Source organism: Vitis vinifera, chromosome 14, assembly GCF_030704535.1.
Source record: "Vitis vinifera cultivar Pinot Noir 40024 chromosome 14, ASM3070453v1".
Taxonomy (NCBI): Eukaryota; Viridiplantae; Streptophyta; class Magnoliopsida; order Vitales; family Vitaceae; genus Vitis; species Vitis vinifera.
Genome location: NC_081818.1, coordinates 22,343,237 through 22,370,932, shown reverse-complemented (window position 1 = coordinate 22,370,932; position 27,696 = coordinate 22,343,237). Strand labels below are relative to the sequence as shown.

Below are 27,696 nucleotides of genomic sequence, written 5' to 3'. Positions count from 1 at the left end.
AGATGATGAGATTGCACAGCCCAATTCGGATAGGGACTCTTTTGATCATGACTCTGGTCCCATAGATGAGAGAGTTTCACCTGCTGCAGGGGACGTTGAGACTGTTGATTTTGGCACAGAGGATCAGCCTAGAGAGCTGAAGATTGGTTCACCCCTATCTACAGATGAGAGAGATAGACTCATCCATTTACTCAGGTCATACTTGGATGTCTTTGCATGGTCTTATGAGGACATGCCAGGTCTTGATCCCTCTATAGTCCAGCACCATTTACCTACCCTACCACATGCTAGACCAGTTAAGCAAAAATTGAGACGGTTGCATCCACGTTGGAGTCTACAGGTAAAAGAGGAGATTCAGAAACAACTCAGTGTTGGGTTCATATCAGTAGTTGAGTATCCAGAGTGGTTGGCTAATGTCGTCCCTGTTCCTAAAAAGGATGGCAAAGTTAGGGTTTGTGTTGACTTCAGAGATCTCAATAAAGCCAGCCCTAAAGATGACTTTCCCCTTCCACACATTGATTTGTTGGTTGATGGCACCGCAGGCCATTCGATGTTGTCTTTCATGGATGGGTTTTCAGGGTATAATCAGATTTTGATGGCTCCAGAGGATATGGAGAAGACAGCCTTTATTACTGAGTGGGGTACCTACTGTTACAGAGTTATGCCATTTGGGTTGAAGAACGCAGGAGCCACTTATCAGAGAGCCGCTACCACTTTGTTTCATGACATGATGCATAGGGATGTCGAGGTTTACGTGGATGATATGATTGTGAAATCCCGAGGTAGAGCAGATCACCTAGATGCTTTAGAGAGATTCTTTGAGAGGATCCGGAAGTTTAGATTGAGGTTGAATCCCAAGAAGTGTACCTTTGGAGTGACTTCTGGGAAGTTATTGGGACATATAGTCAGTGAGCGGGGCATAGAGGTCGACCTAGATAAAATCAAAGCCATACTTGACATGCCTGCACCAAAGACTGAGAAAGAGATTAGAGGTTTTCTGGGCAGATTACAGTACATTAGTCGGTTCATAGCCAGATTGACAGACATATGTGAGCCTATCTTTCGTCTTTTGAGGAAGAACCAGCCAACAGTTTGGAATGATGACTGTCAGTTTGCATTTGAGAAGATCAAGGAGTATTTGCTTTCTCCTCCTGTTTTAGTGCCTCCTACGCCAGGACGTCCACTTATCCTATATTTGTCAGTTTCAGACATGGCATTGGGATGTATGTTAGCTCAGATTGATGACTTAGGAAAGGAGCGAGCTATTTACTACCTAAGTAAGAGGATGTTGGAGTATGAGATGAAATATGTTATGATTGAGCGCCTATGCTTAGCACTAGTTTGGGCTACCAGGAGATTGAGGCATTACATGACGGAGTACTCAGTACATTTGATATCCCGCCTGGACCCGTTAAGATACTTGTTTGATAGACCTGCATTGACTGGTAGATTGATGAGATGGCTTGTACTTTTGACAGAGTTCGATATTCAGTATGTTTCTCAGAAGTCTATTAAGGGAAGTATTGTCGCCGATCACTTAGCCTCACTACCGACATCTGAGGATAGACCAGTTGATGATGATTTTCCAGATGAGGAGTTTGTTGTTATGACCAGCTTATTAGGATGGTGCATGTACTTCGATGGTGCAGCCAATCAGTCAGGGTATGGGATTGGTGTTCTATTGGTATCCCCTCAGGGTGATCATATTCCGAGGTCCGTTCGTTTGGCATTCTCTGATCGACATCCTGCCACGAATAACATAGTTGAGTATGAGGCTTGTATCCTTGGTTTAGAGACTGCATTAGAGCTTGACATTAGACAGATGGAGGTGTTTGGTGACTCCAATTTGGTACTCAGGCAGATTCAGGGGGATTGGAAGACTAGGGACGTGAAGCTTAGGCCATATCATGCTTATTTAGAGTTGTTGGTTGCGAGATTTGACGACTTGAGATATGTTCATCTGCCTAGAGCGCAGAATCGATTTGCTGACGCCTTAGCTACTTTAGCTTCCTCCGTGGACATTCCGATTGATGTAGTCATACGTCCATTACTGATTGAGTCGAGGTCTGCACCCGCCTATTGTTGTTTGATTGGGGAGATAGAGGACCAGGATGATCTACCTTGGTATCATGACATTCATCAGTTCCTCAGATTTGGCACATACCCTGAGGTAGCCACTGCCAAGGATCGGAGAGCACTGAGGCATTTGGCTACTAGATTTGTGATTTGCGGAGATACCTTATATAGGCGATCAGCTGATGGTATGCTTCTGTTGTGTTTAGATCGAGCCTCTGCAGATCGAGTGATGAGAGAGGTCCATTCAGGAGTTTGTGGTCCGCATATGGGAGGACACATGCTAGCTCGTAAGATTATGAGGACGGGTTACTTCTGGTTGACTATGGAGACAGATTGTTGTCAGTTTGTCCAGAAATGCCCAGAGTGTCAGATTCATGGTGATCTCATACATGCACCACCATCAGAGTTACACGCCTTGACTTCGCCATGGCCATTTTCAGTATGGGGTATTGATATTATTGGGAAGGTTTCACCAAAATCTTCCAGTGGTCATGAGTTCATCCTAGTTGCCATAGACTATTTCACCAAGTGGGTGGAAGCCGCATCATATGCGAGGTTGACATCTGCTAGGGTTGCCAGTTTTATCAGATCACACATCATTTGCCGCTATGGGGTTCCTCATGAGTTGATTTCCGACAGAGGGGCGCACTTCCGAGCTGAGGTAGACACTTTGTTGCAGGAGTATGGCATCCGACATCATAGATCTTCAGCATATAGGCCACAGACCAATGGGGCAGTAGAGGCTGCAAACAAGAATATTAAGAGGATTTTGAGGAAGATGGTTGAGACTTCTCGAGATTGGTCAGAGAAGCTTCCTTTTGCATTGTGGGCGTACCGCACCTCTTTTCGCACCTCTACAGGAGCTACGCCTTATTCCCTAGTGTATGGTATGGAGGCTGTTTTGCCAATAGAGACAGAGATGGGCTCATTGAGAGTAGCCCTTGAGCAGCAGATTTCTGAGACAGAGTGGGCTCAGGCTCGATTTGATCAGCTTAACCTTTTAGATGAGAGGAGATTGAGAGCAGCAGATCATGTTCAGGCCTATCAGAGAAAGATGGCTCGTGCCTTCAAGAAACGAGTTAAGCCTAGACCATTGCAAAAAGGGGATTTAGTTTTGAGGATTCTCAGAGGTTTGATTGGAGACCCTAGAGGAAAGTTTAGACCTAGTTGGAGTGGGCCTTATGTTATCCGAGAATTGACTCCAGAAGGGGCTGCATGGTTGACAGACTTAGATGGAAACCAATTTTCAGAGCCTACCAACGTGGATCAGCTGAAGAAGTATTATGTTTGAGACCGTGGTCGCAGGATGGGTGACCATCATTTCGGTTAACCTTACACCTTATCACCTTTATTGAAATATTAAACCATTGCTAGCCCATTGAGCCTCACGTGGTATATTATAGCCTTATTTCTTTCTTATAGCTTTGATTACCATTTCTACACCCGGGTTGGGGCCCTTTGATGTATATGGATGCTTTGCTAGGAAAGTCTCATGAGCTTTAGACTTATAGGCTTATCTTCTCACTCTTGTTACCATCCTCTTATCACCCTATTTGTTCTATTTTATTATCATCATATATTCATTCTCTTTCTTTTCTCTATCATTATTTGCTTCATCTTATTATTCTCTTCCTTGGGTTGATGATTCTTCACGTCTTAGTGCAAAGAGGGCAGTCATATCACTCTATTCATTCCATCATTTGACATTGATTCGGAGATCTTAGTTTGAGAGGTTGTCTCATGGGTTGGGGTTCATGTATTCATCAGTGATTTGAGAGAGTTTATTCACTCCTTGTATCTTTTCCATTGGAGTTTGACTTATTGATGATCAGAGCATGCGCAAAAAAAAAAAAAAAAAAAAAAAAAAAAAAAAAAAAGCAAAAAAATAAAAAAATAAAAATAAAAAATAAAAAAGAGAAAAAAATAAAAAATAAAAAAAAAGAAAAAAAAAAAAAAGAAAAGAAAAGCGCAAGGATATGCTCATGTATGGTATCTCATTCCATTGGGTATTTATGCCACCTTTTGAGGTTCATTTATTGGGTATATTTGTCATTATGGGTTTTTTTGTGAGTTTTTATGAGTTTTTTCGGTCCTTGAGCCACTCCTGTTATGCATTTGGAGTGTCGAGGGTTCATATGAGAGTTCTACGAGATCCTATGCTTCTTGGATCATGATTGATATATATTAGGTATGAGAGATGAGTGATCTTTTTACTAGGGTCTCCAGATCATTGTCTTACCCACCATTCCATCATTGGTGATATGACTTTCCTTTATTGTACTAACATGGGTTGATCATCACTCATTCCACATTCTCATTGCTTTCTTTTGTATTCCATTACCGCATTCCAGATCTTTGTTCCACCTTTTATTCATTCCCTACATATTGATACCCATTACTGATTTGATACCTTCTTCACATCATTCACATATTTCATTGATGGTTTGACCATTCATCCTTTCTCTCATTTTGTTATCGGCATTCCCTTTGGTTATTTCTAAGTCCATGACTCATGAGATTTTTCTATGCATTACATCTTGTACACGAGGGTACGGGTTTGATCATTGGGTATTTGAGCCTAGTTTCCCTTCATTTCTTTCACCCTATCACCTTGGCCTACGTTACGTCCCGTGTCTTAAGACCACCCTGAGGCCACGAGATCAGACGTTATCTTTGACAGTCTTCACTTGGACAGGTTTTTGGTAGATTGGTTGAAGTTTGGTCGTTACTATGTTCTCTTTTATGGAAGATACTTTTGGAAGCATTTGGTATCTCTCTTGCTTGACATATTGATGTTCGATGGATTTTTGGGTTTGGAGACAGTTCATTGAGGATATTAGATTCATCCTTTGGTTGTGCATTAGATGTCCATACTGGGGCATATTCCCCTTTCATTTGGTTGAGATGAGCCCCTAGTGGAGCACTTTCTTTGAGTCTGGTCATTTTCACCGATCAGAGATCCGTAGTGGGGTGTGTTGAGATTATATCAGTTCTAGTGGAGCATCGTTGAGCCCCTAGTGTTTCCATCTGTGGAGTATTTCTGAGATAGACTAGTGGATTATTACTGAGTTGGAGGCAGTTTTCAGTGCAGTGTATAGACCAGGCATACTGGGGCATATTTCCCCATTTTGAGGTTACCAGATTCCTATCAGATTCAGTCAGGGATTCATCAGAGACATGTTTCTACTTTTGAGATTATCACATTCCTCATCATTTTGGCTATTCATTTGAGATTAGATTTAGAGTGTCTCCCTTGAGGCATTGGTTGATACATCATTCTGACTTCTTAGCGGATTATTGTTGAGCTGAGGATAGTTGATTGATGATGTTGGATTCATCCTTTGGTTGTGCATCATATATTCACACTGGGGCATATTCCCCCCTTCCTCCGAGATTCTTATCTGTTATTGTATACGGTACGAGGATGGATGATCATTGTTAGTTTGTTTACCTCACGACTTCGACATTAGATTATCCACACTGGGGCATATTCCCCTCTCCTTGATGAGATTGTATTTGGGTAGTGATATGAGGATGGATGATGGATGATCATTGTTAGTTTGTTTGCCTCACGACTTCGACATCCGATATCCATACTGGGGCATATCCCCCTTTCCATGATGAGATTTATTTAGGCAGTGATATGAGGATGGATGATTGGTGCCGGTTGTTTAGCTTACGACTTTGACATCAGATCTTATACTGGGGCATATTTCCCCCATTTTCTTTGAGTATCCTTGAGATTGAGACAGTGGCCAGCTTGGTTTTAGATTGAGCACTAGCCTAGAGCTTCCGATGATCGACTGTATCAGGGCCTCCCTACATGGATTTGTTGAGATAGAGATGGATCGCATCAGGTTTCACCCGAGGAGTGTGGGTAGATCCTTTAGCCAGATGTTCATGAGACAGATTTGTTTTCGTCATTGTTACCTTGCAGATTGGATTATCCAGATGAGCAGCATTTTACGCACTTTGAGGTTTACTTTTAGATGAGCCATGATATACACTCTTTGAGATTTACCTTTTGAGATTCATCGACAGAGCAGCTTTTCAGACATAGAGGGTTCCTTCAGTTTAGACTTTTCAGAGGTTTGTCACGATGCATCAGTTTCTGACCTATTGATTTCAGCGGATGATTGATTTACTGGTTGTTTCGGCAGTGCGAGCACCCTGGATACTGGGGCATATTTCCCTTCTTGGTTTCAGTAGTCCGACCCTTGACATTTTGAGTATGTGGCTTTGAGCCAATTTATTTCATGTCCACTTCCGAGTTGGTCTTCTCTATTATTCCCTTCTAGGCCCTGAGCCTCATAGCTTTGAGTTATTCATTCCTTCTAGACCCCGAGTCTTATAGCCTTGAGCATCCTTTTTCCCTTAGGCCCTGAGCCCGCTAGCCCTGAGCTATCCTTTTTTTAGGCCCTGAGCCTCATAGCCATGAGTTATCCATTCCTTCTAGACCCTGAGTCTTGTAGCCCTGAGCTATCTTTTTTCCCTTAGGCCTTGAGCCCGCTAGCCCTGAGCTATCATTTCCTATAGACCCAGAGTCTTCCCAGCTCTTAGCTGAGCTTTCATCACTTGGTCGCCCATGAGTGGTTTGACCTGGAGTTTGCGTATCGCATTCTCCTTCTAGCCGATCAGTCATAGAGCCCGGAGCTCATAGCCCAGAGCTATTCATCGACCCAGAGTCATTTTCCATCTTGACCCAGAGTCATTCATAGCACCCCGAGCCCTGAGCTCACGACCCGGAGTCATTTGCATTATTCACATCCCTGAGATGTTTCGTTTTCATCATTCTAGCCACTTGTGAGTGGCCTCGACCCGACATCTTGAGTCGGAAAGTATCCTGATCGGCTATCTATTTAGAGCCTAGAGCTCTCGACCCAGAGTCACTTTCCATTTCGACCCAGAGTCATTATTTCCTATTTTAGAGCCCAGAGCTCTCGACCCAGAGTCACTTTCCATTTCGACCCAGAGTCATTGTTTCCTATTTTAGAGCCCGGAGCTCTCGACCCAGAGTCACTTTCCATTTCGACCCAGAGTCATTGTTTCCTATTTTAGAGCCCGGAGCTCTTGACCCAAAGTCACTTTCTATTTCGACCCAGAGTCATTATTTCCTATTTTAGAGCCCGGAGCTCTCGACCCGGAGTCACCTTCCATTTCGACCCAGAGTCGATTTTCCATTTAGAGCCCAGAGCTCTCGACGTAGAGTCGATTTTCCATTTAGAGCCCAGAGCTCTCGACCCAGAGTCGATTTTCCATTTAGAGCCTAGAGCTCTCGACCCAGAGTCGGTTTTCCATTTCGAGCCCAGAGCTCTCGACCCAGAGTCGATTTTCCATTTAGAGCCCAGAGCTCTCGACCCAGAGTTGGTTTTCCATTTAGAGCCCAGAGCTCTCAACCTAGAGTTGATTTTCCATTTAGAGCCCAAAGCTCTCGACCCAGAGTCGATTTTTCCATTTCGAGCCCAGAGCTCTCGACCCAGAGTCGGTTTTCCATTTAGAGCCCAGAGCTCTCGACCCAGAGTCGATTTTGCATTTAGAGCCCAGAGCTCTCGACCTAGAGTCAATTTTCCATTTAGAGCCCAGAGCTCTCGACCCAGAGTCGATTTTCCATTTAGAGCCCAGAGCTCTCGACCCAGAGTCGGTTTTCCATTTAGAGCCCAGAGCTCTCGACCCAGAGTCGATTTTCCCATTTCGAGCCCAGAGCTTTTGACCCAGAGTCGATTTTCCATTTAGAGCCCAGAGCTCTCGACCCAGAGTCGGTTTTCCATTTAGAGCCCAGAGCTCTCGACTCAGAGTCGATTTTCCATTTAGAGCCCAGAGCTCTCGACCCAGAGTCGGTATTCCATTTAGAGCCCAGAGCTCTCGACCCAGAGTCGGTTTTCCATTTAGAGCCCAGAGCTCTCGACCCAGAGTCGATTTTCCATTTCGAGCCCAGAGCTCTCGACCCAGAGTCGATTTTCCATTTCGAGCCCAGAGCTCTTGACCCAGAGTCGATTTTCCATTTAGAGCCCAGAGTTCTTGACCCAGAGTCATTTCTTTTCCATTTAGAGCCCAGAGCTCTCGACCCAGAGTCGATTTTCCATTTAGAGCCCAGAGCTCTCGACCCAGAGTCGTTTTTCATTTATGACCCAGAGTCATTTCTGTTCCATTTAGAGCCTAGAGCTCTTGACCCAGTGTCGATTTTTTCACTTTTGACCCAGAGTCATTCTTTCCTATTTTAGAGCCTACGGCTCTCGACCTAGAGTCGTTTTCCATCCTGACCCAGAGTCATTCTTCCCAATTAGAGCCCTGAGCTCATGACCCAGAGTCTTTTTATCTTATTTTAGATCCAGAGTCGTTCATCTTGTCCATGACCTATATTCACTCATCTCATTCACGACTTTGAGTCACCTTTTCACCTCTTTCCATCTTTGTGCTACTCGTCACATGCCTTCTCTCTTTATTGTCATTTCCCCCCGCATAGAGTTGTCCCGTCTATATCATTGAGACCCCATCTTTTGACCTTACCTCTTCATGCGCTAGGACAAAATCTCTGGTCTTTCTTTAATTCTTCAGTATAGTTCACTTCATTTCGCTCATTGCTCGTGTTTCTACTTGCATTCTCTACACTCGTGATCTATACCGAAGAGGGGCATATTTGTAGACCCTCAATTTTGTCCCTTTAGCACATGTCTTTAAATCCACTTCCAGTGCTCCACGGTAGTTCCAGGGTGGCCCATTACTACTCGTACCACTTACCTTTTTCTGAGTCACCTCGGAGATTTTGGTTGAGGGACTATCTGACCCTTTATTGTGACCTTTGGCAGCCCTAATTTAGAATTAGGCTTTTCATTCATTTCTAGGATAGTTTTGAGATTCACTTGGCCCATTAAGCACCATCTTAGGTCCACTTAGGCACCCTGGGCCCACTTAGGCACTTAAGCCCATTTAGGCACCCTAGGCCCACCTAGATTCACCTTGACTCGCACCGAGACATCTCCTTATTTACACACATCACTTGGGTCACTTAGACACCTTTTTCAGAATAGGTCCATTTAGACATTTCATTGAGGCTCAACATTTTATTATTATTATTTCTTATATATATATATATATATATATATAATATTATTATTATTATGGCATGTATTTGATAATTACACTTATTTTGTCTATTCATTTTTTACTTTTACTTTTTATTATTTATTTATTCATGTATTTAATTGTCTTTATTCTTTATTTTTATTTTTATTTATTTTTATTTTATTTATTTATTTACTTAATAAAAAAATTGATTGAATTGTTTATACTTTAAATACGCATGTGACCCTATTATCGAACGAGGAAATGATATTATCTAAGCTCTCCTTATTCCTTTGCTTTTTCTTTGAAATGATATTCTATTTTATTACTAATTTCATTAGTTTCTTTAATTTTCTTTTAATTTTTTATTTTTATTTTTTTTATACTATTATTCTATTTTGCATGGGGAGAGGAATTTTAAAGAAGGATCATCCTTACCAACAAAGATAACAAAGCCAAGGACACGCAGAGGGAGATGGGTTCCATTGAGGAGAAGATAGACCTTGAATCAGATGCGGAGATCCCTTATAGCACATCACAAGGCACAAGAAAAGTTCATTCTTTTGACTTCGAGACATCTCATATTGGGTCTCATGCAGCTCTCTCCACCTCATGGATCTTTAAAAAAATGAGGACTGCTCCTCTAAGAAGTGTTTACATTGTCTTGATTAAAGCGAAGATAAATATGTTGCTACCTTTCGGTCCCTTAGCAATTTTGCTACATTATCTTACTAGAAAGCATGGATGGGTCTTCTTCTTCAGCTTATTAGGTATTACCCCGTTAGCCGAGCGTTTGGGTTTTGCCACCGAGCAGCTTGCATTCTACACAGGCGCTACAGCAAGGGGATATATTATTTTGCTGAAACAAAAGAAGTGGAAGAATAACTGAGCAGAAAGCAAGGAAGAGAGAGAATTGGGTGGAGAAAGGGAAAAAGAAAAATAGGGGAAGAAGACGTGAAGAATGGAGAAAACAGAGAGCAGAAAAAGAAGTCCAAGTAGAGAGTAAGGAGGGAAGTCTTCTGAAAAATAGAGGTGGAGAAATTCTGGTAAAGATGGTTGTTTGAGAGATAAAGAACGGGGCAGAAGATCTTGGGGAATTTTCAGAAAGGTTGAGAGAGGACTTCACCAGAGAGTCGCCGGAATCTGGATTTTTTCCTGATTGTTGTGGACGAAAACAAGGTGGAGTCGCGGTGAGGAGGTGATTGGAGGCAGAAGTTTAATTAGTATTTTAATGAATTAGCAGTGTTGTTTGATTTGGTGAGAGAAGATTGGAACACATGGAGAGAAATAGAGAAGCAATGAGAACAGTGATGACGACGATGAATGGATTATCGAGACGGAGACGGAGGTTTTAGCCTTGAGACTCTGAACCCCACCACAGATGCAAAGCGACCCGGGCACAATACTGGTTTGGCGGCTTCGAGTAGAAAAAAAAAAACAAGATGGGTCTAATCATATGAAGAACGGGTTGGATCTGGAGCTCGGTATTGGGATCACAAGTAGAACAATTGGTGTTGGTTTGGAAAATCTGGGTAATACCTGTTTTCTTAATTCAATATTGCAACGTCTGACTTATACAGAGCCTTTAGAACCATGTTTGCAAAGCGGAAAACATCAAAATGATAGAAGAAAATATGAAGTCTACTCATTATGGGGAGGGTTTCAATCCATGCCAGTTGGAGCACCCATTCCGGTGACTATCACAACATGCGGCTGCATCCTTGAGAATCTCAAGTTAGCCACCATGCAATGCACTTTCCATATGTCCAAATGCATTAAAAAAAAAAGACAAAATATTCCATACAAAGCAGGGTTGTCGGCAAGGAGATGGAGAAATCGTGATTCTCGGAACAAAATGCTTTATGGGTATGTATTGGAGAATTTATGGAAAACGGAATTTTTAATGAGGAAATATCCAAGTTGCATGAGATTTTTTTCTTCTTTTTGGGGGACAAAATCATGATTCCATATGGGCAGTCATGCTTTCCGTATTGAAGAGACCATCACATGTGTATTTTAAAAGGTAAGGCTGCCATATAGGTAGAGGGACAGATTTTTTTTAGAGCGATCCACGTAAAAAAGCAATTTTTTGAGAGAACACGGAGACATTTTTTCGAGGGAACAAAGAGAGGCCGGGCAAGGAAGAGAGGAGCAGCTGCACCACCATAGAGGAATCCTAGAGAAGGTAAGTTAGAATTTCTAAGGATTTTAGTTTTAATTTTTTTATTGGATTGAAGGGTAGAGTTTTTATGTATTAATTTTGATTTTTTAATCGGATGAAAAGGTTAGAATGTAGTTAGTTTGATTTTGATTCATTGTCTTGATTCCAAGTTTTGATTTTTCTAGGTTGTTATGTTTTTAGGATTATAGTTTATTATTCCTATTGAACCACTTGATTAAATCCATGTTTTAATTTTTTTTAACTTTAGTTTTGATTGATCTTATCTAGCTTATGTTTTTAGAATTATAGTTTATTATTCCTATTGAACCACTTGATTAAATCCATGTTTTAATTTTTTAACTTTAGTTTTGATTGATCTTATCTAGCTTATGTGTTTTTAGAATTTTAGTTTATTATTCCTATTGAACCCATGTGATTAATTCCATGTTTAAAATTGTTAACTTTAGTCTTTGATTGACCCTATTTAGTTTATGTGTTTTAGATTTTTAGTTGATGAGTCTATTACTTTCTCATGTCATTATATCCACGTTCTGAGCTTGTTCGTTTTAATTCTCGATTGATCCAATTTTATTTTGTGTGTTTTTTAGAGTTTTAGATATTTAATTTAAAAGTTATTTTTCTCATGTTGTAAGTTTGTTAATTTTAATTCTTGATTGACCTAATTTTAGTACGTGTGTTTTTTAGAGTTTTAGTTGATTAGTTTAATCGATGCTCATGTTTTAAAAAAGTTTGTTAATTTTGATTTTTGACTAATCTTGTCCTAGTTTATAGTTTTTCAAAATTTTAGTTAATTAGTTTTATCCCATGTTATTATACTCATGTATTAAAAATAGTTAAATTTAGCTTTTCTATTTAGTTGATGTGTCCTTTTTTTTTAAATTTTGGTTATCATTTTGCTTAATCCCTCGTTACTTAGTTTTGTTTTTTTGTTTTGGAAGTTATTAATGTCTAGTTGTTGATTAGTTAATATGTTTTAAAATTCTATGTGCTTGTGTTACTATATTCACATTATTATAATTACATGTTTAGGTGTTTGGTTGATTTTAAATTAGTTCTTAATTGTTTACCTCAATTTATGTGCTTGATTGATCCTAATAAATTCTCGATTAATATTTCGTTAGTTTTATTTGATCTAAAGTCGTTTGGTTTGTTGCTTTGGTGAATATTTATTAAATTTGTTCAAAGGCCATTGGAAAATCATGAAGATTGGCCTCTACCATCACCATTATCACTTTTGTTAATTACTAAAAAAATTTTACTTTGAGGTTTCATTTTTGTTTTGTTGGGTATTTTATTTCTTATATTTTATTTTTTCCAAATTAATTCCTTTTATTTTAAAATAAAATACTTTTCTCAAAAAAATCATTTTAAAAATCTATTTCAAAAACTCATTTAGAGTCCTCAGGATCAAAATCTCTTTTTTTTTTTATTATTTAAAAATAATATGCAACCATATCTTGTTCGGTTTGCATCCTTCTCGGTTTTCAACAAAAATTTTGGTTTTGAACAAAAACACGAATCAAAGCTTGTGGTCCCAAATAATGGGATGATTCTGGGCTAAATTCGTGTATATCAATTGGGGAATTGGTGAAACCCCTACATAAGAAAATCTTTTCAAAAATTATTTTTGTTGCCATTTTTGTCACTCGTTGAAATTATGTCTATATTTTTTTAGGAATTGTATATAAGATGTGTGTGATAATTAATGTTTTCATATACTTTGATAATTTTTGTTATGCTAATTAGATAACAAGCATGCTAGGGTTTCTTTATTTTATTATTATCTAATCCCTCATGTCTTATGGGAGCGCATTGTAAGTTATTTATGCTATCCAGGTACGCCCCCCCTATCGCCTACTTTCTAAATTTTGTAAACAATCGTGTCACTATGAAGTATGCATATGTTTGATGATCCTTAGGTGTTTAGATGTATGCTTGATTCACTATGATTAAATACATGTTGTGTGTTATACTTCTATACTAACTCTGATGTTTTATGATAGCGCTTGAGAAGCGGTCCAGGTACGCATCCTAACCTTTCTTTTATGGCAATTTGATCTTGTTTAGCATGCAAATCTTTTGAAATCACCTAGCCTACTTAGTATCCATAATTAACCGATTAATTGCCATATTCCCCTTAACTTAATTAGTAGAGACCTTTTTAGGGCTTAGAATGGTGCTACCTCTTAGAGGTACCTTCCCAATAAGTAACCTGATCCCCGGACCAAGACTTGGGTTTTCAAAGACACGCTTTTCCAAAAATTATGGAGTCATTTTTTTTAGGGTTTTATTTCTTGTTTTATTTTCCCTTAAAAAATAAAAATAAAATAAGTGGCGACTCCAACTTTTTTTTAAAATTAATTTTTCACAAATAAAAAGCGAGTCTCGCCGATCGAGTGGGGACGCATGTGAAAAATGCGGGTCCACACCCACTGGGATTGTGTTAGTGGTCTATAAAAGCAAGTCACCCATCACTCTCTAAATACAAATACCAATTTTTCAAAGAGTTTTTCATATAGTCTTTCATACATCTATCTGGAGGAATATTTCAGACCCAAACTATTCACGTCTTTCTTACAGAGTGCACCTAAGGCGAATCGCTTATAGAGTACACCTAAGGCGAGATTCTCTAGCTATTGAATCCTGGAGTTAGACCACCGGTACCCTAGTGCACCGAGTTCGTCTTCGAGGAGAGTAGATCTATTTCAAGGACATTGTTTGCCACGCCTCAGCCGATAAGTTTTTCTTCTTATTCATTTTGTTCTTTGTTTGTGTCTTTTGGGCTAGTCCTTTGTTTCCATACCCTTAAAACCAACAATATATAGAATTGGTGTTTTTTGAACATATAATGTGATATCTACTATAGATTTTTTAGGTTGTTGTTCACTCAACATCAAACTATGAATACTCCTAAGTTTATAAAATAAAGAAATTGACTTAAGTCACCATGGCTATTGGAAAAGCAGTCTGAAGATGTGTCTCGCTTACAGAGTGCGCCTAAGACGAGATTCTCTAGCTATTGAATCCTGGAGGTAGACCACTGGTACCCTAATGCATCAAATTCATATTCGATGATGGTAAATTTATTTCAAGGATAATGTTTTTCACGCCTCAACCAATAAGTTTTTCTTTTTATTCATTTTGTTCATTGTTTGTGTCTTTTGAACTAGTACTTTGTTTCCATACCCTTAAAACCAACAATATATATAATTGGTGTTTTTTTTTTAATATATAGTGTGATACTATAGATTTTTTAGGATGTTGTTCACTCAACATCAGACAATGAATACTCCTAAGTTTATAAAATAAAGAAATTGGCTTAAGTCACCATGGCTATTGGAAAAGTAGTCTGAAAATGAGAATCCAATAGAACAATTTTGTGTTAGAAATTGGTGTTTTTTGAATATATAGTGTGATATATACTATAGAATTTTTAGGATGTTGTTCACTCAACATACAATGAATACTCCTAAGTTTATAAAACAAAGAAATTAACTTAAATCACCATGGCTAGTGGAAAAGCAGTCTGAAGATGAGAATCCAATTGAATAGTTTTGTGTTTGAAATTGGTGTTTTTTTAATATATGGTGTGATATATGCTATAGATTTTTTAGGATGTTGTTCACTCAACATCAGACAATGAATACTCCTAAGTTTATAAAATAAAGAAATTGACTCAAGTCACCATGGCTATTGGAAAAACAGTCTGAAGATGAGAATCCAATGGAACAGTTTTGTGTTAGAAATTGGTGTTTTTTGAATATATAGTGTGATATATAATATAGATTTTTTAGGATGTTGTTTACTCAACATCAGACAATGAATAATCCTAAGTTTATAAAATAAAGAAATTGACTTAAGTCACCATGGCTATTGGAAAAGCAATCTGAAGATGAGACTCCAATATAACAATTTTGTGTTAGAAATTGGTGTTTTTTGAATATATAGTGTGATATATACTATAGATTTTTTAGGATGTTGTTCACTCAACATCAAACAATGAATACTACTAAGTTTTATAAAACAAAGAAATTGACTTAAGTCACCGTGGTTATTGGAAAAGCAATCTGAAGATGAGAATCCAATGGAACAGTTTTGTGTTAAAAATTGGTGTTTTTTGAATATATAGTGTGACATATACTATAGATTTTTTAGGATGTTGTTCACTCAACATCAGACAATGAATACTCCTAAGTTTATAAAATAAAGAAATTGACTTAAGTCACCATGGCTATTGGAAAAGCAGTTTGAAGATGAGAATCCAATGGAATAGTTTTGTGCTTGAAATTGGTGTTTTTTGAATATATGGTGTGATATATACTAATAAATTTTTTAGGATGTTGTTCACTCAACATCAGACAATGAATACTCCTAAGTTTATAAAATAAAGAAATTGACTTAAGTCACTATAGCTATTGGAAAAGCAGTCTAAAAATGAGAATCCAATGGAACAGTTTTATGTTTGAAATTGGTGTTTTTTGAATATAGTGTGATATATACTATAGATTTTATAGGATGTTGTTCACTCAACATCAGACAATGAATAATCCTAAGTTTATAAAATAAAGAAATTGACTTAAGTCACCATGGCTATTGGAAAAGCAATCTGAAGATGAGACTCCAATATAACAATTTTGTGTTAGAAATTGGTGTTTTTTGAATATATAGTGTGATATATACTATAGATTTTTTAGGATGTTGTTCACTCAACATCAAACAATGAATACTCCTAAGTTTATAAAACAAAGAAATTGACTTAAGTCACCATGGTTATTGGAAAAGCAATCTGAAGATGAGAATCCAATGGAACAGTTTTGTGTTAAAAATTGGTGTTTTTTGAATATATAGTGTGACATATACTATAGATTTTTTAGGATGTTGTTCACTCAACATCAGACAATGAATACTCCTAAGTTTATAAAATAAAGAAATTGACTTAAGTCACCATGGCTATTGGAAAAGCAGTTTGAAGATGAGAATCCAATGGAATAGTTTTGTGCTTGAAATTGGTGTTTTTTGAATATATGGTGTGATATATGCTAATAAATTTTTTAGGATGTTGTTCACTCAACATCAGACAATGAATACTCCTAAGTTTATAAATAAAGAAATTGACTTAAGTCACTATAGCTATTGGAAAAGCAGTCTAAAAATGAGAATCCAATGGAACAGTTTTATGTTTGAAATTGGTGTTTTTTGAATATAGTGTGATATATACTATAGATTTTATAGGATGTTGTTCACTCAACATCAAACATTGAATTGTGTGTTTTTGAGTTTGAAATTTCACCAAAACATATATATACGTAAACAGAGAGAGAGAGAGAGAGAGAGAGAGTGCCTTTTTGAGTTTGAATTTCAGTAGAATATATATATATATATATATAGAGAGAGAGAGAGAGAGAGAGAGAGAGAGAGAGAGAGAGAATGAATTGTGTGTTTTTGAGTTTGAAATTTCACCGGAACATATATATATATATATATATATATATATATATATATATATATAGAGAGAGAGAGAGAGAGAGAGAGAGAGAGAGAGAGAGAGAGAGAGAGAGGAGGGTGAATAGCTAGCTACCAAGAATTTTCAATTAAAACAAGAAAATATGATCACAACACTTTCCAATCGCAAATAAATTAAGCCTCGTAATAGAACATTCAAAAAAAAAAAAATTAGCAGGATGAATAATCCCAAACAGTTTGATCATAAGAAAACAGCCTAATGCTATGAAAAGGGTTCATTCAGAACTTTTTCAGTCACTTGGGAGAAAGAAGTGGGGGGAAGAAAATAAGACCTCACTGATGGTTACTGGATAGTGATAGATTTGGAGTTGTTTGGGAGAAAAACTAAGGGAAAATGGAAAGGTAAAACACCATCTGGCCCTCCAGGGAATGAAGGTCTCACTTACAATTACCAAGGTGTAGTTGGACATCTCTTCTAATTCAGTTGTTCAAGTGTTTTTCATTACATTTAAGACTGAAAACAAAACGCTTCAATTTAGTTGGGAACTTCCCCGTTGTCACCGACAGGCTTTTTTTTTTTTTTTTTGGTTCATGGAAGATAACAGATAAATGAAAAGCAAAATTTAATGCTCATAAAATTTTACCTTACATTGATTCTAACCAACGCCGTATTTATTTCTTTTAAAATTCCCCTTTTAATGCATAATTATATCATTGTTGTTAATTGAGATAATTGTATTAAATAATATTTTCATAATCTGAGCTAGAAAAGTTTTTTATTCATGGTTCAATGATCCGGGATGGTTGAACTTTAGTTGAATCAATAACATCGCAAATATACATATTTTATATATTAGTAAAAATAAAAATAATTATAAAAAAATTAAGAAATATATAAATAATTTTAAAATTTTAAACATACTTCATTATTTTGTTTGTTATGTTATTTTATTAACATTAATCTTAATAGCTTAAATTATGATAAAAACAACACAAAAAAATTATTCAATTATTAGTAATTTTAATTTTATTAAATATATAACTTTTAATTATTAAAATAAAATAAGATTTTATTATTTAAATTTATTTGAATTTCAATATTACTATCTCCCGATTTTTTTATATATATATTTTAATGATTAAATTATAAAAGTTGATATTCATTTTAAATTTTACAATAAGGTTTATATAGCTCTTTCATGTTTGCTCACCTTACATTTCAGAGATCCAGGTTCAAATCACCCGCATGCAAAAACTTCCCATATCGGAAACATAGAAAGCCAAAAACTTCTTTAAATTGGTTATTCCCCAATATGGGCCATATGGTGTTGCGTGAAGGGCCTGCATATGGGATTTTAATGGATTAGATAAATAAATGTTGGATTTTGGAAGGGAGGGACAAAAAAAGAGCTCGGGCCTATCATAAACAAGGAAGGACTAGGAGGCCCCCCTTTAAACAAAGGGAGCCCGAGCCGGTTCACCCATTTAGCGATCATCAATGTCTTAACGTCAGCTCATTGTATTTAAAACAATACTACTTGTTTTATTTACAATAATGTCATTCCATTATAACATTTTATTTTATTTTATTTTATTTTTTAACATTAAATATTGATAATAAATGACCCGTCAATAAATCTCAACAACTCTCGCAATTTTTTCAAATATTTACCTTTTTTATAAACTCTGCCAAAGAGTCAAATCTTAAAATACTAATTTTTAGTGTTCTTCTAATCTTTAAACATCATCAATTAAAATTTGCATATTTTTACCCATCACCATACCATGTCTCCTCGCCCCTAGGATAACAATGGAGTGAGAGTTCAGGTAGGATTCGAGGCGGGTTTAGGTATTGTCCCACCCCGATTATACATAAATTTAATTTAATTTAATTTTTATTTCCTATTTTTTAATAATAATAAAAAATTATTTTTCAATAAAATAAGTTATAAAAATTATAATATTTTAATTATTTATAAAATATATTTATTTTAATATAATTAAAATTTGAAACTTTGAAACTTTATTTAACTAATTACATGCCTTGAACGTGGCCATCCCCAATGATGATAAATAAATCTTTGAATTTTTTTGTACTTAAATCCCTGTTGATTCAAGCATGGAAAATTCCAAGATCATCGAAGTTAAGGGAGAAGCCACATTCATTTCTCATACCAAGAATCAGCCCTCAAAGACAGAAACATAGCATATCAATTACTTCAGCCGTAGGCTAGGCCAATTTCACTTCCGAGCAAGGAACTCAACTCTTATGCTAGACTTTTTCCTCCAAATAAATGTAAGGCTACAAAGCACGATAAAAATTTTCAACACAACTCGAATTAATCTAATATACTTTTCACACGTTTATATTATGTATAATAGTATTTAGATCATATTTGTATTGACTCACATACTTTATTTAATAAATAGATGGTTTTTAGTATTGGGGTCGAACTCTCACCTAAACTCGAGGGGGTTCATTAATGAATGAACAATTATATGCAATTTCAATTGATAGGAGAAAGAGGGCTTTCACCATTGTAACCCTTCTATCTTATTTTCTAGTGTGTGGTGCTCCATGGATGCAGAGATCTTGCATTGATGGTCAAACCATATTGAAATCTCTCATCTTTTTCCTTTTTATTTCTTTTACTGTGTAGTTATATTAACATTTAAATAATATTTATAACATAAATTTAATCTGAATTGACTTATTTAATAATCGTGTTAATTAATTTAATTATAATTTTAAATTATTTAACTCATCTTTTTTCTAATTTTAAATTTGTTTTTTTAATAAATAGATCAATTGAGTTATAAACATATTTGATTAAGATATTAATAATATAAACTTATATAAAAATCTAACTCAAATTGATTATTAAATAAAAAGACCTGATTATTAAATGAATTAAATAAGTTACAAAATGTGTTACCTATTTAATAATTAAGTAATATTTGAGTTTATATTTTTAACTCGATTATTATTTAGGTCATATCTAGATTGACTTATTAATAGAATGTCTAAGTTTTAACATGAAATAAACATGATGTACCAATACAAATTATCATCGATCTTATTATAAAGCATTAGGAATGCAAATGTTGCCATTGTTGAAGTTTTCATAAAGGTGACATTTATTTATTTATTTTATCTTAAATCTAAATATATGTTAATTTAACTTAAATATAAATAGTATTTAATAATGTGAAGTATTAAGTTTTTCTTTTAGTCTATGAAAATGGGAACATTGTTGAATTTATTTTATTATTATTAAATCATTTTCAATCAATTTGATAAAAACATTAATGAATTCTACTTTTTACAACTTATGCTATGAAAATATTTTTTGTATAAAATAAAATAAATTTATTTTTAATAATGCATTATGGATTTATAATATAAACTCAAATATTTTTTTTAAAATTATACTCTTAGTAAATGAAAATGAATTATAAGCTTCTATACTACATATCATGTAATTAAACTCAAAATTATTATATTTTAATATATACCCTCCAAATAAAATATTCAATCATATAATAAATTTTGATCAAGTGAAAAAAGCTCAAACTTGTTAAATTTGTTTGGCCATTAAAATGTTCAAGTAAATCCTTTTGGTGTTTAGAAAAAAGAAATGGCATGGCACTATATGATAGGATCGCATGATTGTTTGCTAGCTTTACTCCACCCTTGCCTCCCAAAAGAAGGAAAGAAGGTGGCGTGTTTCTCATGCGATTCAAAATTCAAACCTAGCCCATCTATATGATAACCCAAATGGACACTCATTTTTCATCATTTTTCCTCTCCGGTGATGGTTCATTTGATGGAGCTGCTTCCCACCGGGAAAAAGCTACTACACAATGCCACAATGAAACTTATCCTAGTAACCATAGCTCTAATTCTCCTAGCTATGATCCCTCTCAACCTTTTCAATAATTTTTCTTCACCATGGCCGTCCCCTGTGAGTACAAAACTAGGGAAGAAATGTGACATATTCCGTGGAAGATGGGTTCAGTTCCCCAAAGGACCTTATTACACTAATGTAACTTGTCATCACATCTTGGATCAGCACAACTGCATGAAGTTTGGCAGACCCGACACCGAGTTCTTAAAATGGAGGTGGAAACCAGATGAATGTGAGCTGCCTTTCTTTGATGCTGCGCAGTTCTTGGAGCTTGTTAGAGGGAAGTCAATGGCATTCATGGGGGACTCGCTGGCAAGAAACCAAATGGAATCTTTGTTGTGCCTCTTAGCCAGTGTAAGTACATTTCAGTTATAATGAGTTCAGTATGGTGAATGACATAATGAGGGAGATCCTATGATGTAGAAGCTACTTAGGTGCTCTCTGCTCATTTTTAGATCTTTAATTTCTAATTAAGCTAATTGTTTTTCAGGAGGGAGATCCTATAGCTGTTTCAAACATAAAATATCCACTAAGCAAAAGCTGTCTCTACACCGACTACAACTTCACTGTAGCATCGTTCTGGTCCCCATACTTGGTCAAGGACATCGATGCGAAACCCACTGCAGGGACCGCCAATAGCCTCATGAATGTCTTCGTAGATGAGGCACATGAGGCCTGGATGAGTCAAATTGAGAAATTTAGCTATGTGATCGTCTCAGCTGGAATTTGGTTCTTTAGGCCACAAGTGTACTATGAAAATGGTAACATTGTTGGGTGCCGTTTATGCCACAAAAAAAACGTTACAAACCATACAGCGCTCTATGGGTACAGAAAAGCTTTTCAGACGACTTTCAGAACCCTTCTGAGGTTAAAAAACTTCAAGGGAGTGACATTTTTGAGGACGGTGTCACCATCACACTTTGAGAATGGGGAGTGGAATACAGGAGGGAATTGTGTGAGGACTAAGCCAGTTTCCAGCAAAGAAATGAAGTTGGAAGGGCTGTATCGGGAGATGTACTCAACTCAAGTGGAGGAGCTGAAGACAGCAGCAAGGTTAGGGAGGAAGAGGGGCTTAAAATTTAGATTGCTGGATACTACTGAGGCAATGGTGATGAGGCCAGACGGGCATCCAAGCTATTATGGGAAAAGGGTAGATGAGAATGTGACGATAACCGACTGTGTCCATTGGTGCCTGCCTGGCCCCATCGATACTTGGAATGAGTTTTTGCTTCAGATGTTGAAAATGGAAGGTGATAGTTCACTAGGACAGTAGACTTGAGTAAAATTTGGATGAGAATTAGGTCGGATTATGAATGGTTCAATTTATCATGCTTTACAATTAACATTAATTGTAATTTGTGCAAGGATAATGTACTTTCAGTAAATAATTAAAAATTTATAATTGGTGATTCTTGTTTGTGACATAAAATATTGAGTTCATTTCATCTAATTCTCGTTGATTTGGAATTTCGTCGAATATTTTCATTATTTTAAATAAGAAAAAATGTGAGTAAAAATAGAAATTAACCCGAAAATATTTTGTTCAATTTGACATTATAAATAAGGTGAGGGTAGAAAATAAAAATTTTCCTTAAATTAAATAAAGATAAAATATTTTTTTTTCAATAAAACCTTTTTAAATAAAATCAAATAATAAATCATTTTTAGTAAATAAAAAATAGGATTGAAACATTTTTGTAAATAATTTTGTGAAAATCCGTTTTCCTATTAATATTTTTTTAATTAATAAAATTGGATTGAATTTTAATATTTTTGCAAATAAAAGTCTTTTTTATTTAATTGAAATATTTTTGTAGGTAAAGCCATAAAAATAATCATTTCTCTAAATAATTTGTAAAAAAACATTTTTCTTAAATAAAAACTAAATTTAAAGTACTTTTACAAATAAAATGGTAAGAATTCATTCTTTCCCTAGCAAATGTAAATAAAAATCATTTTCTTGTAAATAAAAATTATTTTTAATAAACTCTTTTAATAGTAATAAGCGGAATAACTTTTTTGAAAATTGAATAAAAATAAAATTAAATCAAATCACTTATTGAAAATAAATTGAAATATTTTTGTACTTAAATAAATTGAAATCATTAATTTGAAATTATTTTTAATAAGCTCCTTTGGAATTTTTTGAAAAATTAATTTTTGAAAAAAAAATAATAATCAATTTAATAAATCAATTTAGACAATTCTCTTGTCATTTATCTTATACATTCCTATAATATGCTTTTATGATTTTTCAATATATTAATTTATATTATTCTTTTTTATCATATTCATGATTGATTAATTAATTGACATAATTCTTTTTGCTTGCTTAATAAAGACCATTGGTATATAGATTTAGAGAGGTATTATGTTTTATTATCATACCTTCCCGATAGGTAACTTGATCTTAAGATCCATTTTTAGTTCACAAACTTGTTATTTCCTCAAATAAAGAATCAAAAGGGGTTTTTTTTTTATATATATAATTTTGTTTCCCCTTTTAAAAATAAATTAAAATAAGTGGCAATTCTTACTTTTTTAAAAAATTAATTTTTCATAAAAAAAAAAAAAAAAAAAAAAAAAAGCGAGATGTACTCTTTAGCCAAAATTGGCATTTGTGTAATAAAATCTTTTAATAGTAATAAGAAAGCCTCCCTAAGCAATGTTACTCGAACAACCATATGTGCCTAGATTGTTGACCGTCATGAATGAGTCCATTACGTGTCTCCGGATCATAAATTTCACATCATAAATTTTACTTTTCATTTATTATTATAACAATGCCATATTTATTTCTTAATTTTAAAATTCCACTTTTGAACATAGAATTATACCATGGTTGTTGATGCAGTTAATAACCATTGTTGATTGGAAGATCATTCAGAATATTGAATGAAGCTTGTTCAAATTTGAATATTTTTTATTGTAACAACATATAAATGAAATAATAAATTGACTGAAAATTAAAAATATATATTTATTCAAGAAATCGGTATCATGATATTTCTCTTATTCATAATAAAGATATAAAAAGTATTATATCATTCCTCTTTAAGGATGCTAATATTGTACTTCTAAGTAATGATATGTTTTCCTCTTATGAAAGATTAAATGGTGGATGCAACTCTACTAAATGTACAATAATATCACTCGTTCTATATTTGAATAAAGGGGAATCACAATAAGATTTGGGTTTATAAAAATAATTTTTTTTTTAATGCCTATTCATCATTTACGCTATGTTGGGTTACAGGAAAGTATTAAAAAAAAAAATGTAAAGAAAAATTGTTTTCTTGTGTTTGGTTTCATCTTGAAAAATATAAAAGAAAATTAAATATGATTAAAATTTGTAAAAATTTATATATTTTTAAATTATTTAGTCTGTATAGTTGAGAAATAAGTAAAATGGGTTTGAAGAAATATATAAAAATAATTAATTGAATTTAAATTTATTTTTTATTTTCTTTCTTTTTTTGGCTTCTTCCATTTTTCCTCTTTCTCTTCTTTCCCTCCCATGTTTCGACGACCAAACATAACCTTAAGAAACAAATCTAACACATTAATTAATAATCATCGTTAATATTTATAACAATACTGCTTATTATATTTACAATAATGTCATTTGATTATAATATTTTATTTTATATTTTAACACTAAATATTAACAAAAAGACCCAATCAATAAATCTCAACAATTCTCCCTATATTTTCAAATATTTACTAGTTTTTTACCCTTTAAGATGATGGTCAAATTTTAAAATTTGCATTTTTTTTTAAAGTTCAAGAACCTTTAATTATATTTTTAATTTTTGTTATTTGAAATTCCAAATTCTTTTTTAATATATGACCAATGTCAATATATTAAATTGTATAATTGTTAAATAATACCTTTTATATTAAACCAAGTAATAAATTTAATTTTTGATTATTTATTCTATTATTATTAAATTATTTTTAATCAAAGTCTTAATGAGATTGACATGTAAATGAAATTGATTTCTCATTTCCCTCCTTTATTGAGGCATTCCAGGAACCATACTACTTGTTTTATCTGTGTGGACCCGTATTTCGCACGATGCGTTCCCACTCGATGGCGAAACTCATTTTTTATTTATTTGATAAAAATTTGATTTTTAGAAATATACTTGGAGTCGCCACTTATTTTAATTTTTTTAAAGGGAAAAACAAAATAAGAAGGAAAAACCCTAAGTTTGACTCCTGAAAAAAAAAACAGATCTGTGAAAAACTGACTCTAAGTTCGAGGGTCAGGTTACCTATTGGGAAGGTACAATGGTGAGCTATAGCACCCATCTAAACTCATATATATATATATATATATATATATATATATATATATATATATATATATATACGGTCTCTATTAAACAAATTGAAGGAATTGTGACAATTAACTAATTAATCATGGATACCAAAATTAATAACATAAATCAATATACACAAAAGTAATAACAAAATAAAATTACAAGAATATAAAAAATAAATGACAATAGAATTATGCAAATTGATTTATTAAACTAATTAAAAAAATATTTGAAAAAATTAGTTTTCCGAAAATTTCGAAGAATTTTATTAAAACCAATTTTGAATGAGTGCTTTCAATTTATTTATTTACAAAATATTTTCTTCAAGTTATTTGATTCAATTTTATTTGTATTTAATTTTTTTAAAAAAAAATTTACACTATCAAAAGAATTTATTACAAAATTTCAATTTGGCAACAAAAATTATTTTTACTTGTTTTTACAAAAAATGAATGAATTTTTACAATTTTGTTTACAAAAATATTATAATTTATTTTCATTTAAGAAAAGTGATTTATACAAATTATTAAAAAAATATATAACTTTATTTGCAGAAGAATTTTTAATTAAAAAATTAATTTTTGGGACAATTTAATTGACAAAATAATTTTTGGACAATTTTTATTAAACAAATAAATTTTTGGACAATTATTATTAAAAACAAATTTTCAAATTCTATTAAAAACAATTTTTTGGATTTATCTAAAAGCATTTTTATGAATTTTTATTATTAATAAAAAAAATTTCTTTTATTAAAAAAAATATTTTTTGAACTATTATTTTATTAAAACATGTTTGTTGAATGGTTCCTCTTATTTAAACAAAATTTTTAATTTGTTCAATGTTCAATTCTATACACACTCAATAAATAGATACAAATAAATATTTACAAGAACTAATAAAAATAAAATCAAATAATAATAAGAAATAAAACATGTACTCCAATAAGCTTATAACTAATACAATGCTTTATTTACAATTTTTTGAGTCTCACTTTCTTCTATGAAATTCCGTGAAATGTGTTTCACATGTCATAAATCCATACTCAGCCAAGCCCAATAAATTTCATTAATTAAAAATGGGTCAAAATTAGCAAATATAACCCAACATTAATATCTTCATGCCAATAGTCATATTGCAAAAAATTTCAATTAATTACCAAAATACAAACACAATTAGTAAAGCCCAAGTACAATAAAGTATAATAAATCAAAATAAATTTTAGGCCTAAATTTAATATCTCATAATTCAAACTTAATTTTAATAAACAAACCCAAATTTACAACCAAAATTAAGCCCAATTTATCCTAACTCAAACCTACAAATCACAAACCATCACCACAAATAAATAATAATAATAATAATAATAATGGAAAATGGATAGGATGGGAAAGCGAGGAAAGGAAAAAAATCAGAGAAAAGAGAAAGGGGTTGCCTGGCAGTGGTCGCCGGCGACGACTGGCCGATGGTCCTGCCGGCGGGCTGTTTGTAAGAGGCGATGGAGCCAAGGCCGGAGATTTCACTTTTGTGCTTTGAGCTGGCACTGGAACCGCTGCTGGTGGACAGGCAAGAGGAGCCGGTGGAGGAGTTGCGGGAGGAGGAGTTGCAGGTGGTGGAGTGGCTGGTAGTGTAGCTAGTTGCCAGTGGCGGATAAAAAAATATGGGAGAAAAAAAAAAAAAAAGAATGGGGAAAAATTCCGTCCCGTGGGTGTTTTTGGGTAGCTGGAGTGTGTCTTGGAGCAGAAGATGGAGAAAAGTTGGGCCCAAAAAAAATGGGGCCGGCCCACTTGGGAATGGGGGCAAAAAAAAACTAAAAAAGAAATAGGGAAATGAGACGAGAGAAAAGAGGGAAAAGAGGAGAGAGGGGGAGGTGACGTGGGGGTACGGGTGAGAGAGAGAGAGAGAGAGAGTGGGTGGGGGTAGTTGGGGAAGGTAGGAAGAGAGGAGAGAGGAGAGAGGAGAGAAAAAAGAAAGAAAAAAAATTGAGGAAAATAATAAAATATAATAATAATAATAATAATAATATACAAAATAATAAAAATTAATAATTAGATAATGAGTGGACAAAAAAATCATATATAATCGGGATTTAAAATTTAAGGACAAAATTGAGTTCAAAATTAATGTAAAAATAAAATTTATATAAATTTTGAAATCTACACTGTCACATAATCAAATCTTAAAATACTAAGTTTTTAGTGCTCTTCTAATCTTTAAACACCATCAATTAAAATTTGCATATTTTTACTCATCACCGTACCATATCTCTTTGCCTCTAGGGATAGCAATGGAGTAGGTTTTTTTGGATACTCGTCATTCTTCTAATTAAACAAGTTTGAAATTTAAATAAACAAGTTAAGAACGGGTTTGAGTTCTTTTTTTTTTTTAACTTGAGACAAATGGGGACAAATGGGTGGGTTCAAGTAGGATTTGAGATGGGCTTGAGTATTGTCCCATTATTATATATAAAATTAATTTAATTTAATTTAATTTAATCTTTATTTTCTATTTTTAATAATAATAATAATATATTTTTCAATAAAATAAGTTATAAAAATTATAATATTTTAATTATTTATAAAATATATTTATTTTAATATAATTAAAAATATTTTTTTAAAAAATTAAATTTTTTTAAAAAAAAAAAGTTAAAGTAGAGGAAATTCTACCTCGCGTTTAA

At 34.0% G+C, this 27,696-nt stretch overlaps 1 protein-coding gene across 1 annotated transcript; it reads left to right on the top strand.

Annotated features, from left to right (window-relative positions):
• The first annotated feature begins 20,607 nt into the window (after positions 1–20,607).
• Positions 20,608–22,003, top strand: LOC100244658 (protein trichome birefringence-like 19). Its single transcript, XM_010662214.3, has 2 exons — positions 20,608–21,045; positions 21,182–22,003. Exons 1-2 carry the CDS (start codon positions 20,611–20,613, stop codon positions 21,962–21,964), a joined length of 1,218 nt encoding a protein of 405 aa, XP_010660516.2. The 5' UTR covers positions 20,608–20,610; the 3' UTR covers positions 21,965–22,003.
• The last annotated feature ends 5,693 nt before the right edge of the window (positions 22,004–27,696 follow it).

Coding starts and splice junctions, on each gene's coding strand:
- LOC100244658 (XM_010662214.3), top strand. CDS start 20,611: ATGGAGCTGCTTCCCACCGGGAAAAAGCTACTACACAATGCCACAATG. Junction 21,046..21,181: donor TGTTGTGCCTCTTAGCCAGT/GTAAGTACATTT, acceptor ATTGTTTTTCAG/GAGGGAGATCCTATAGCTGT.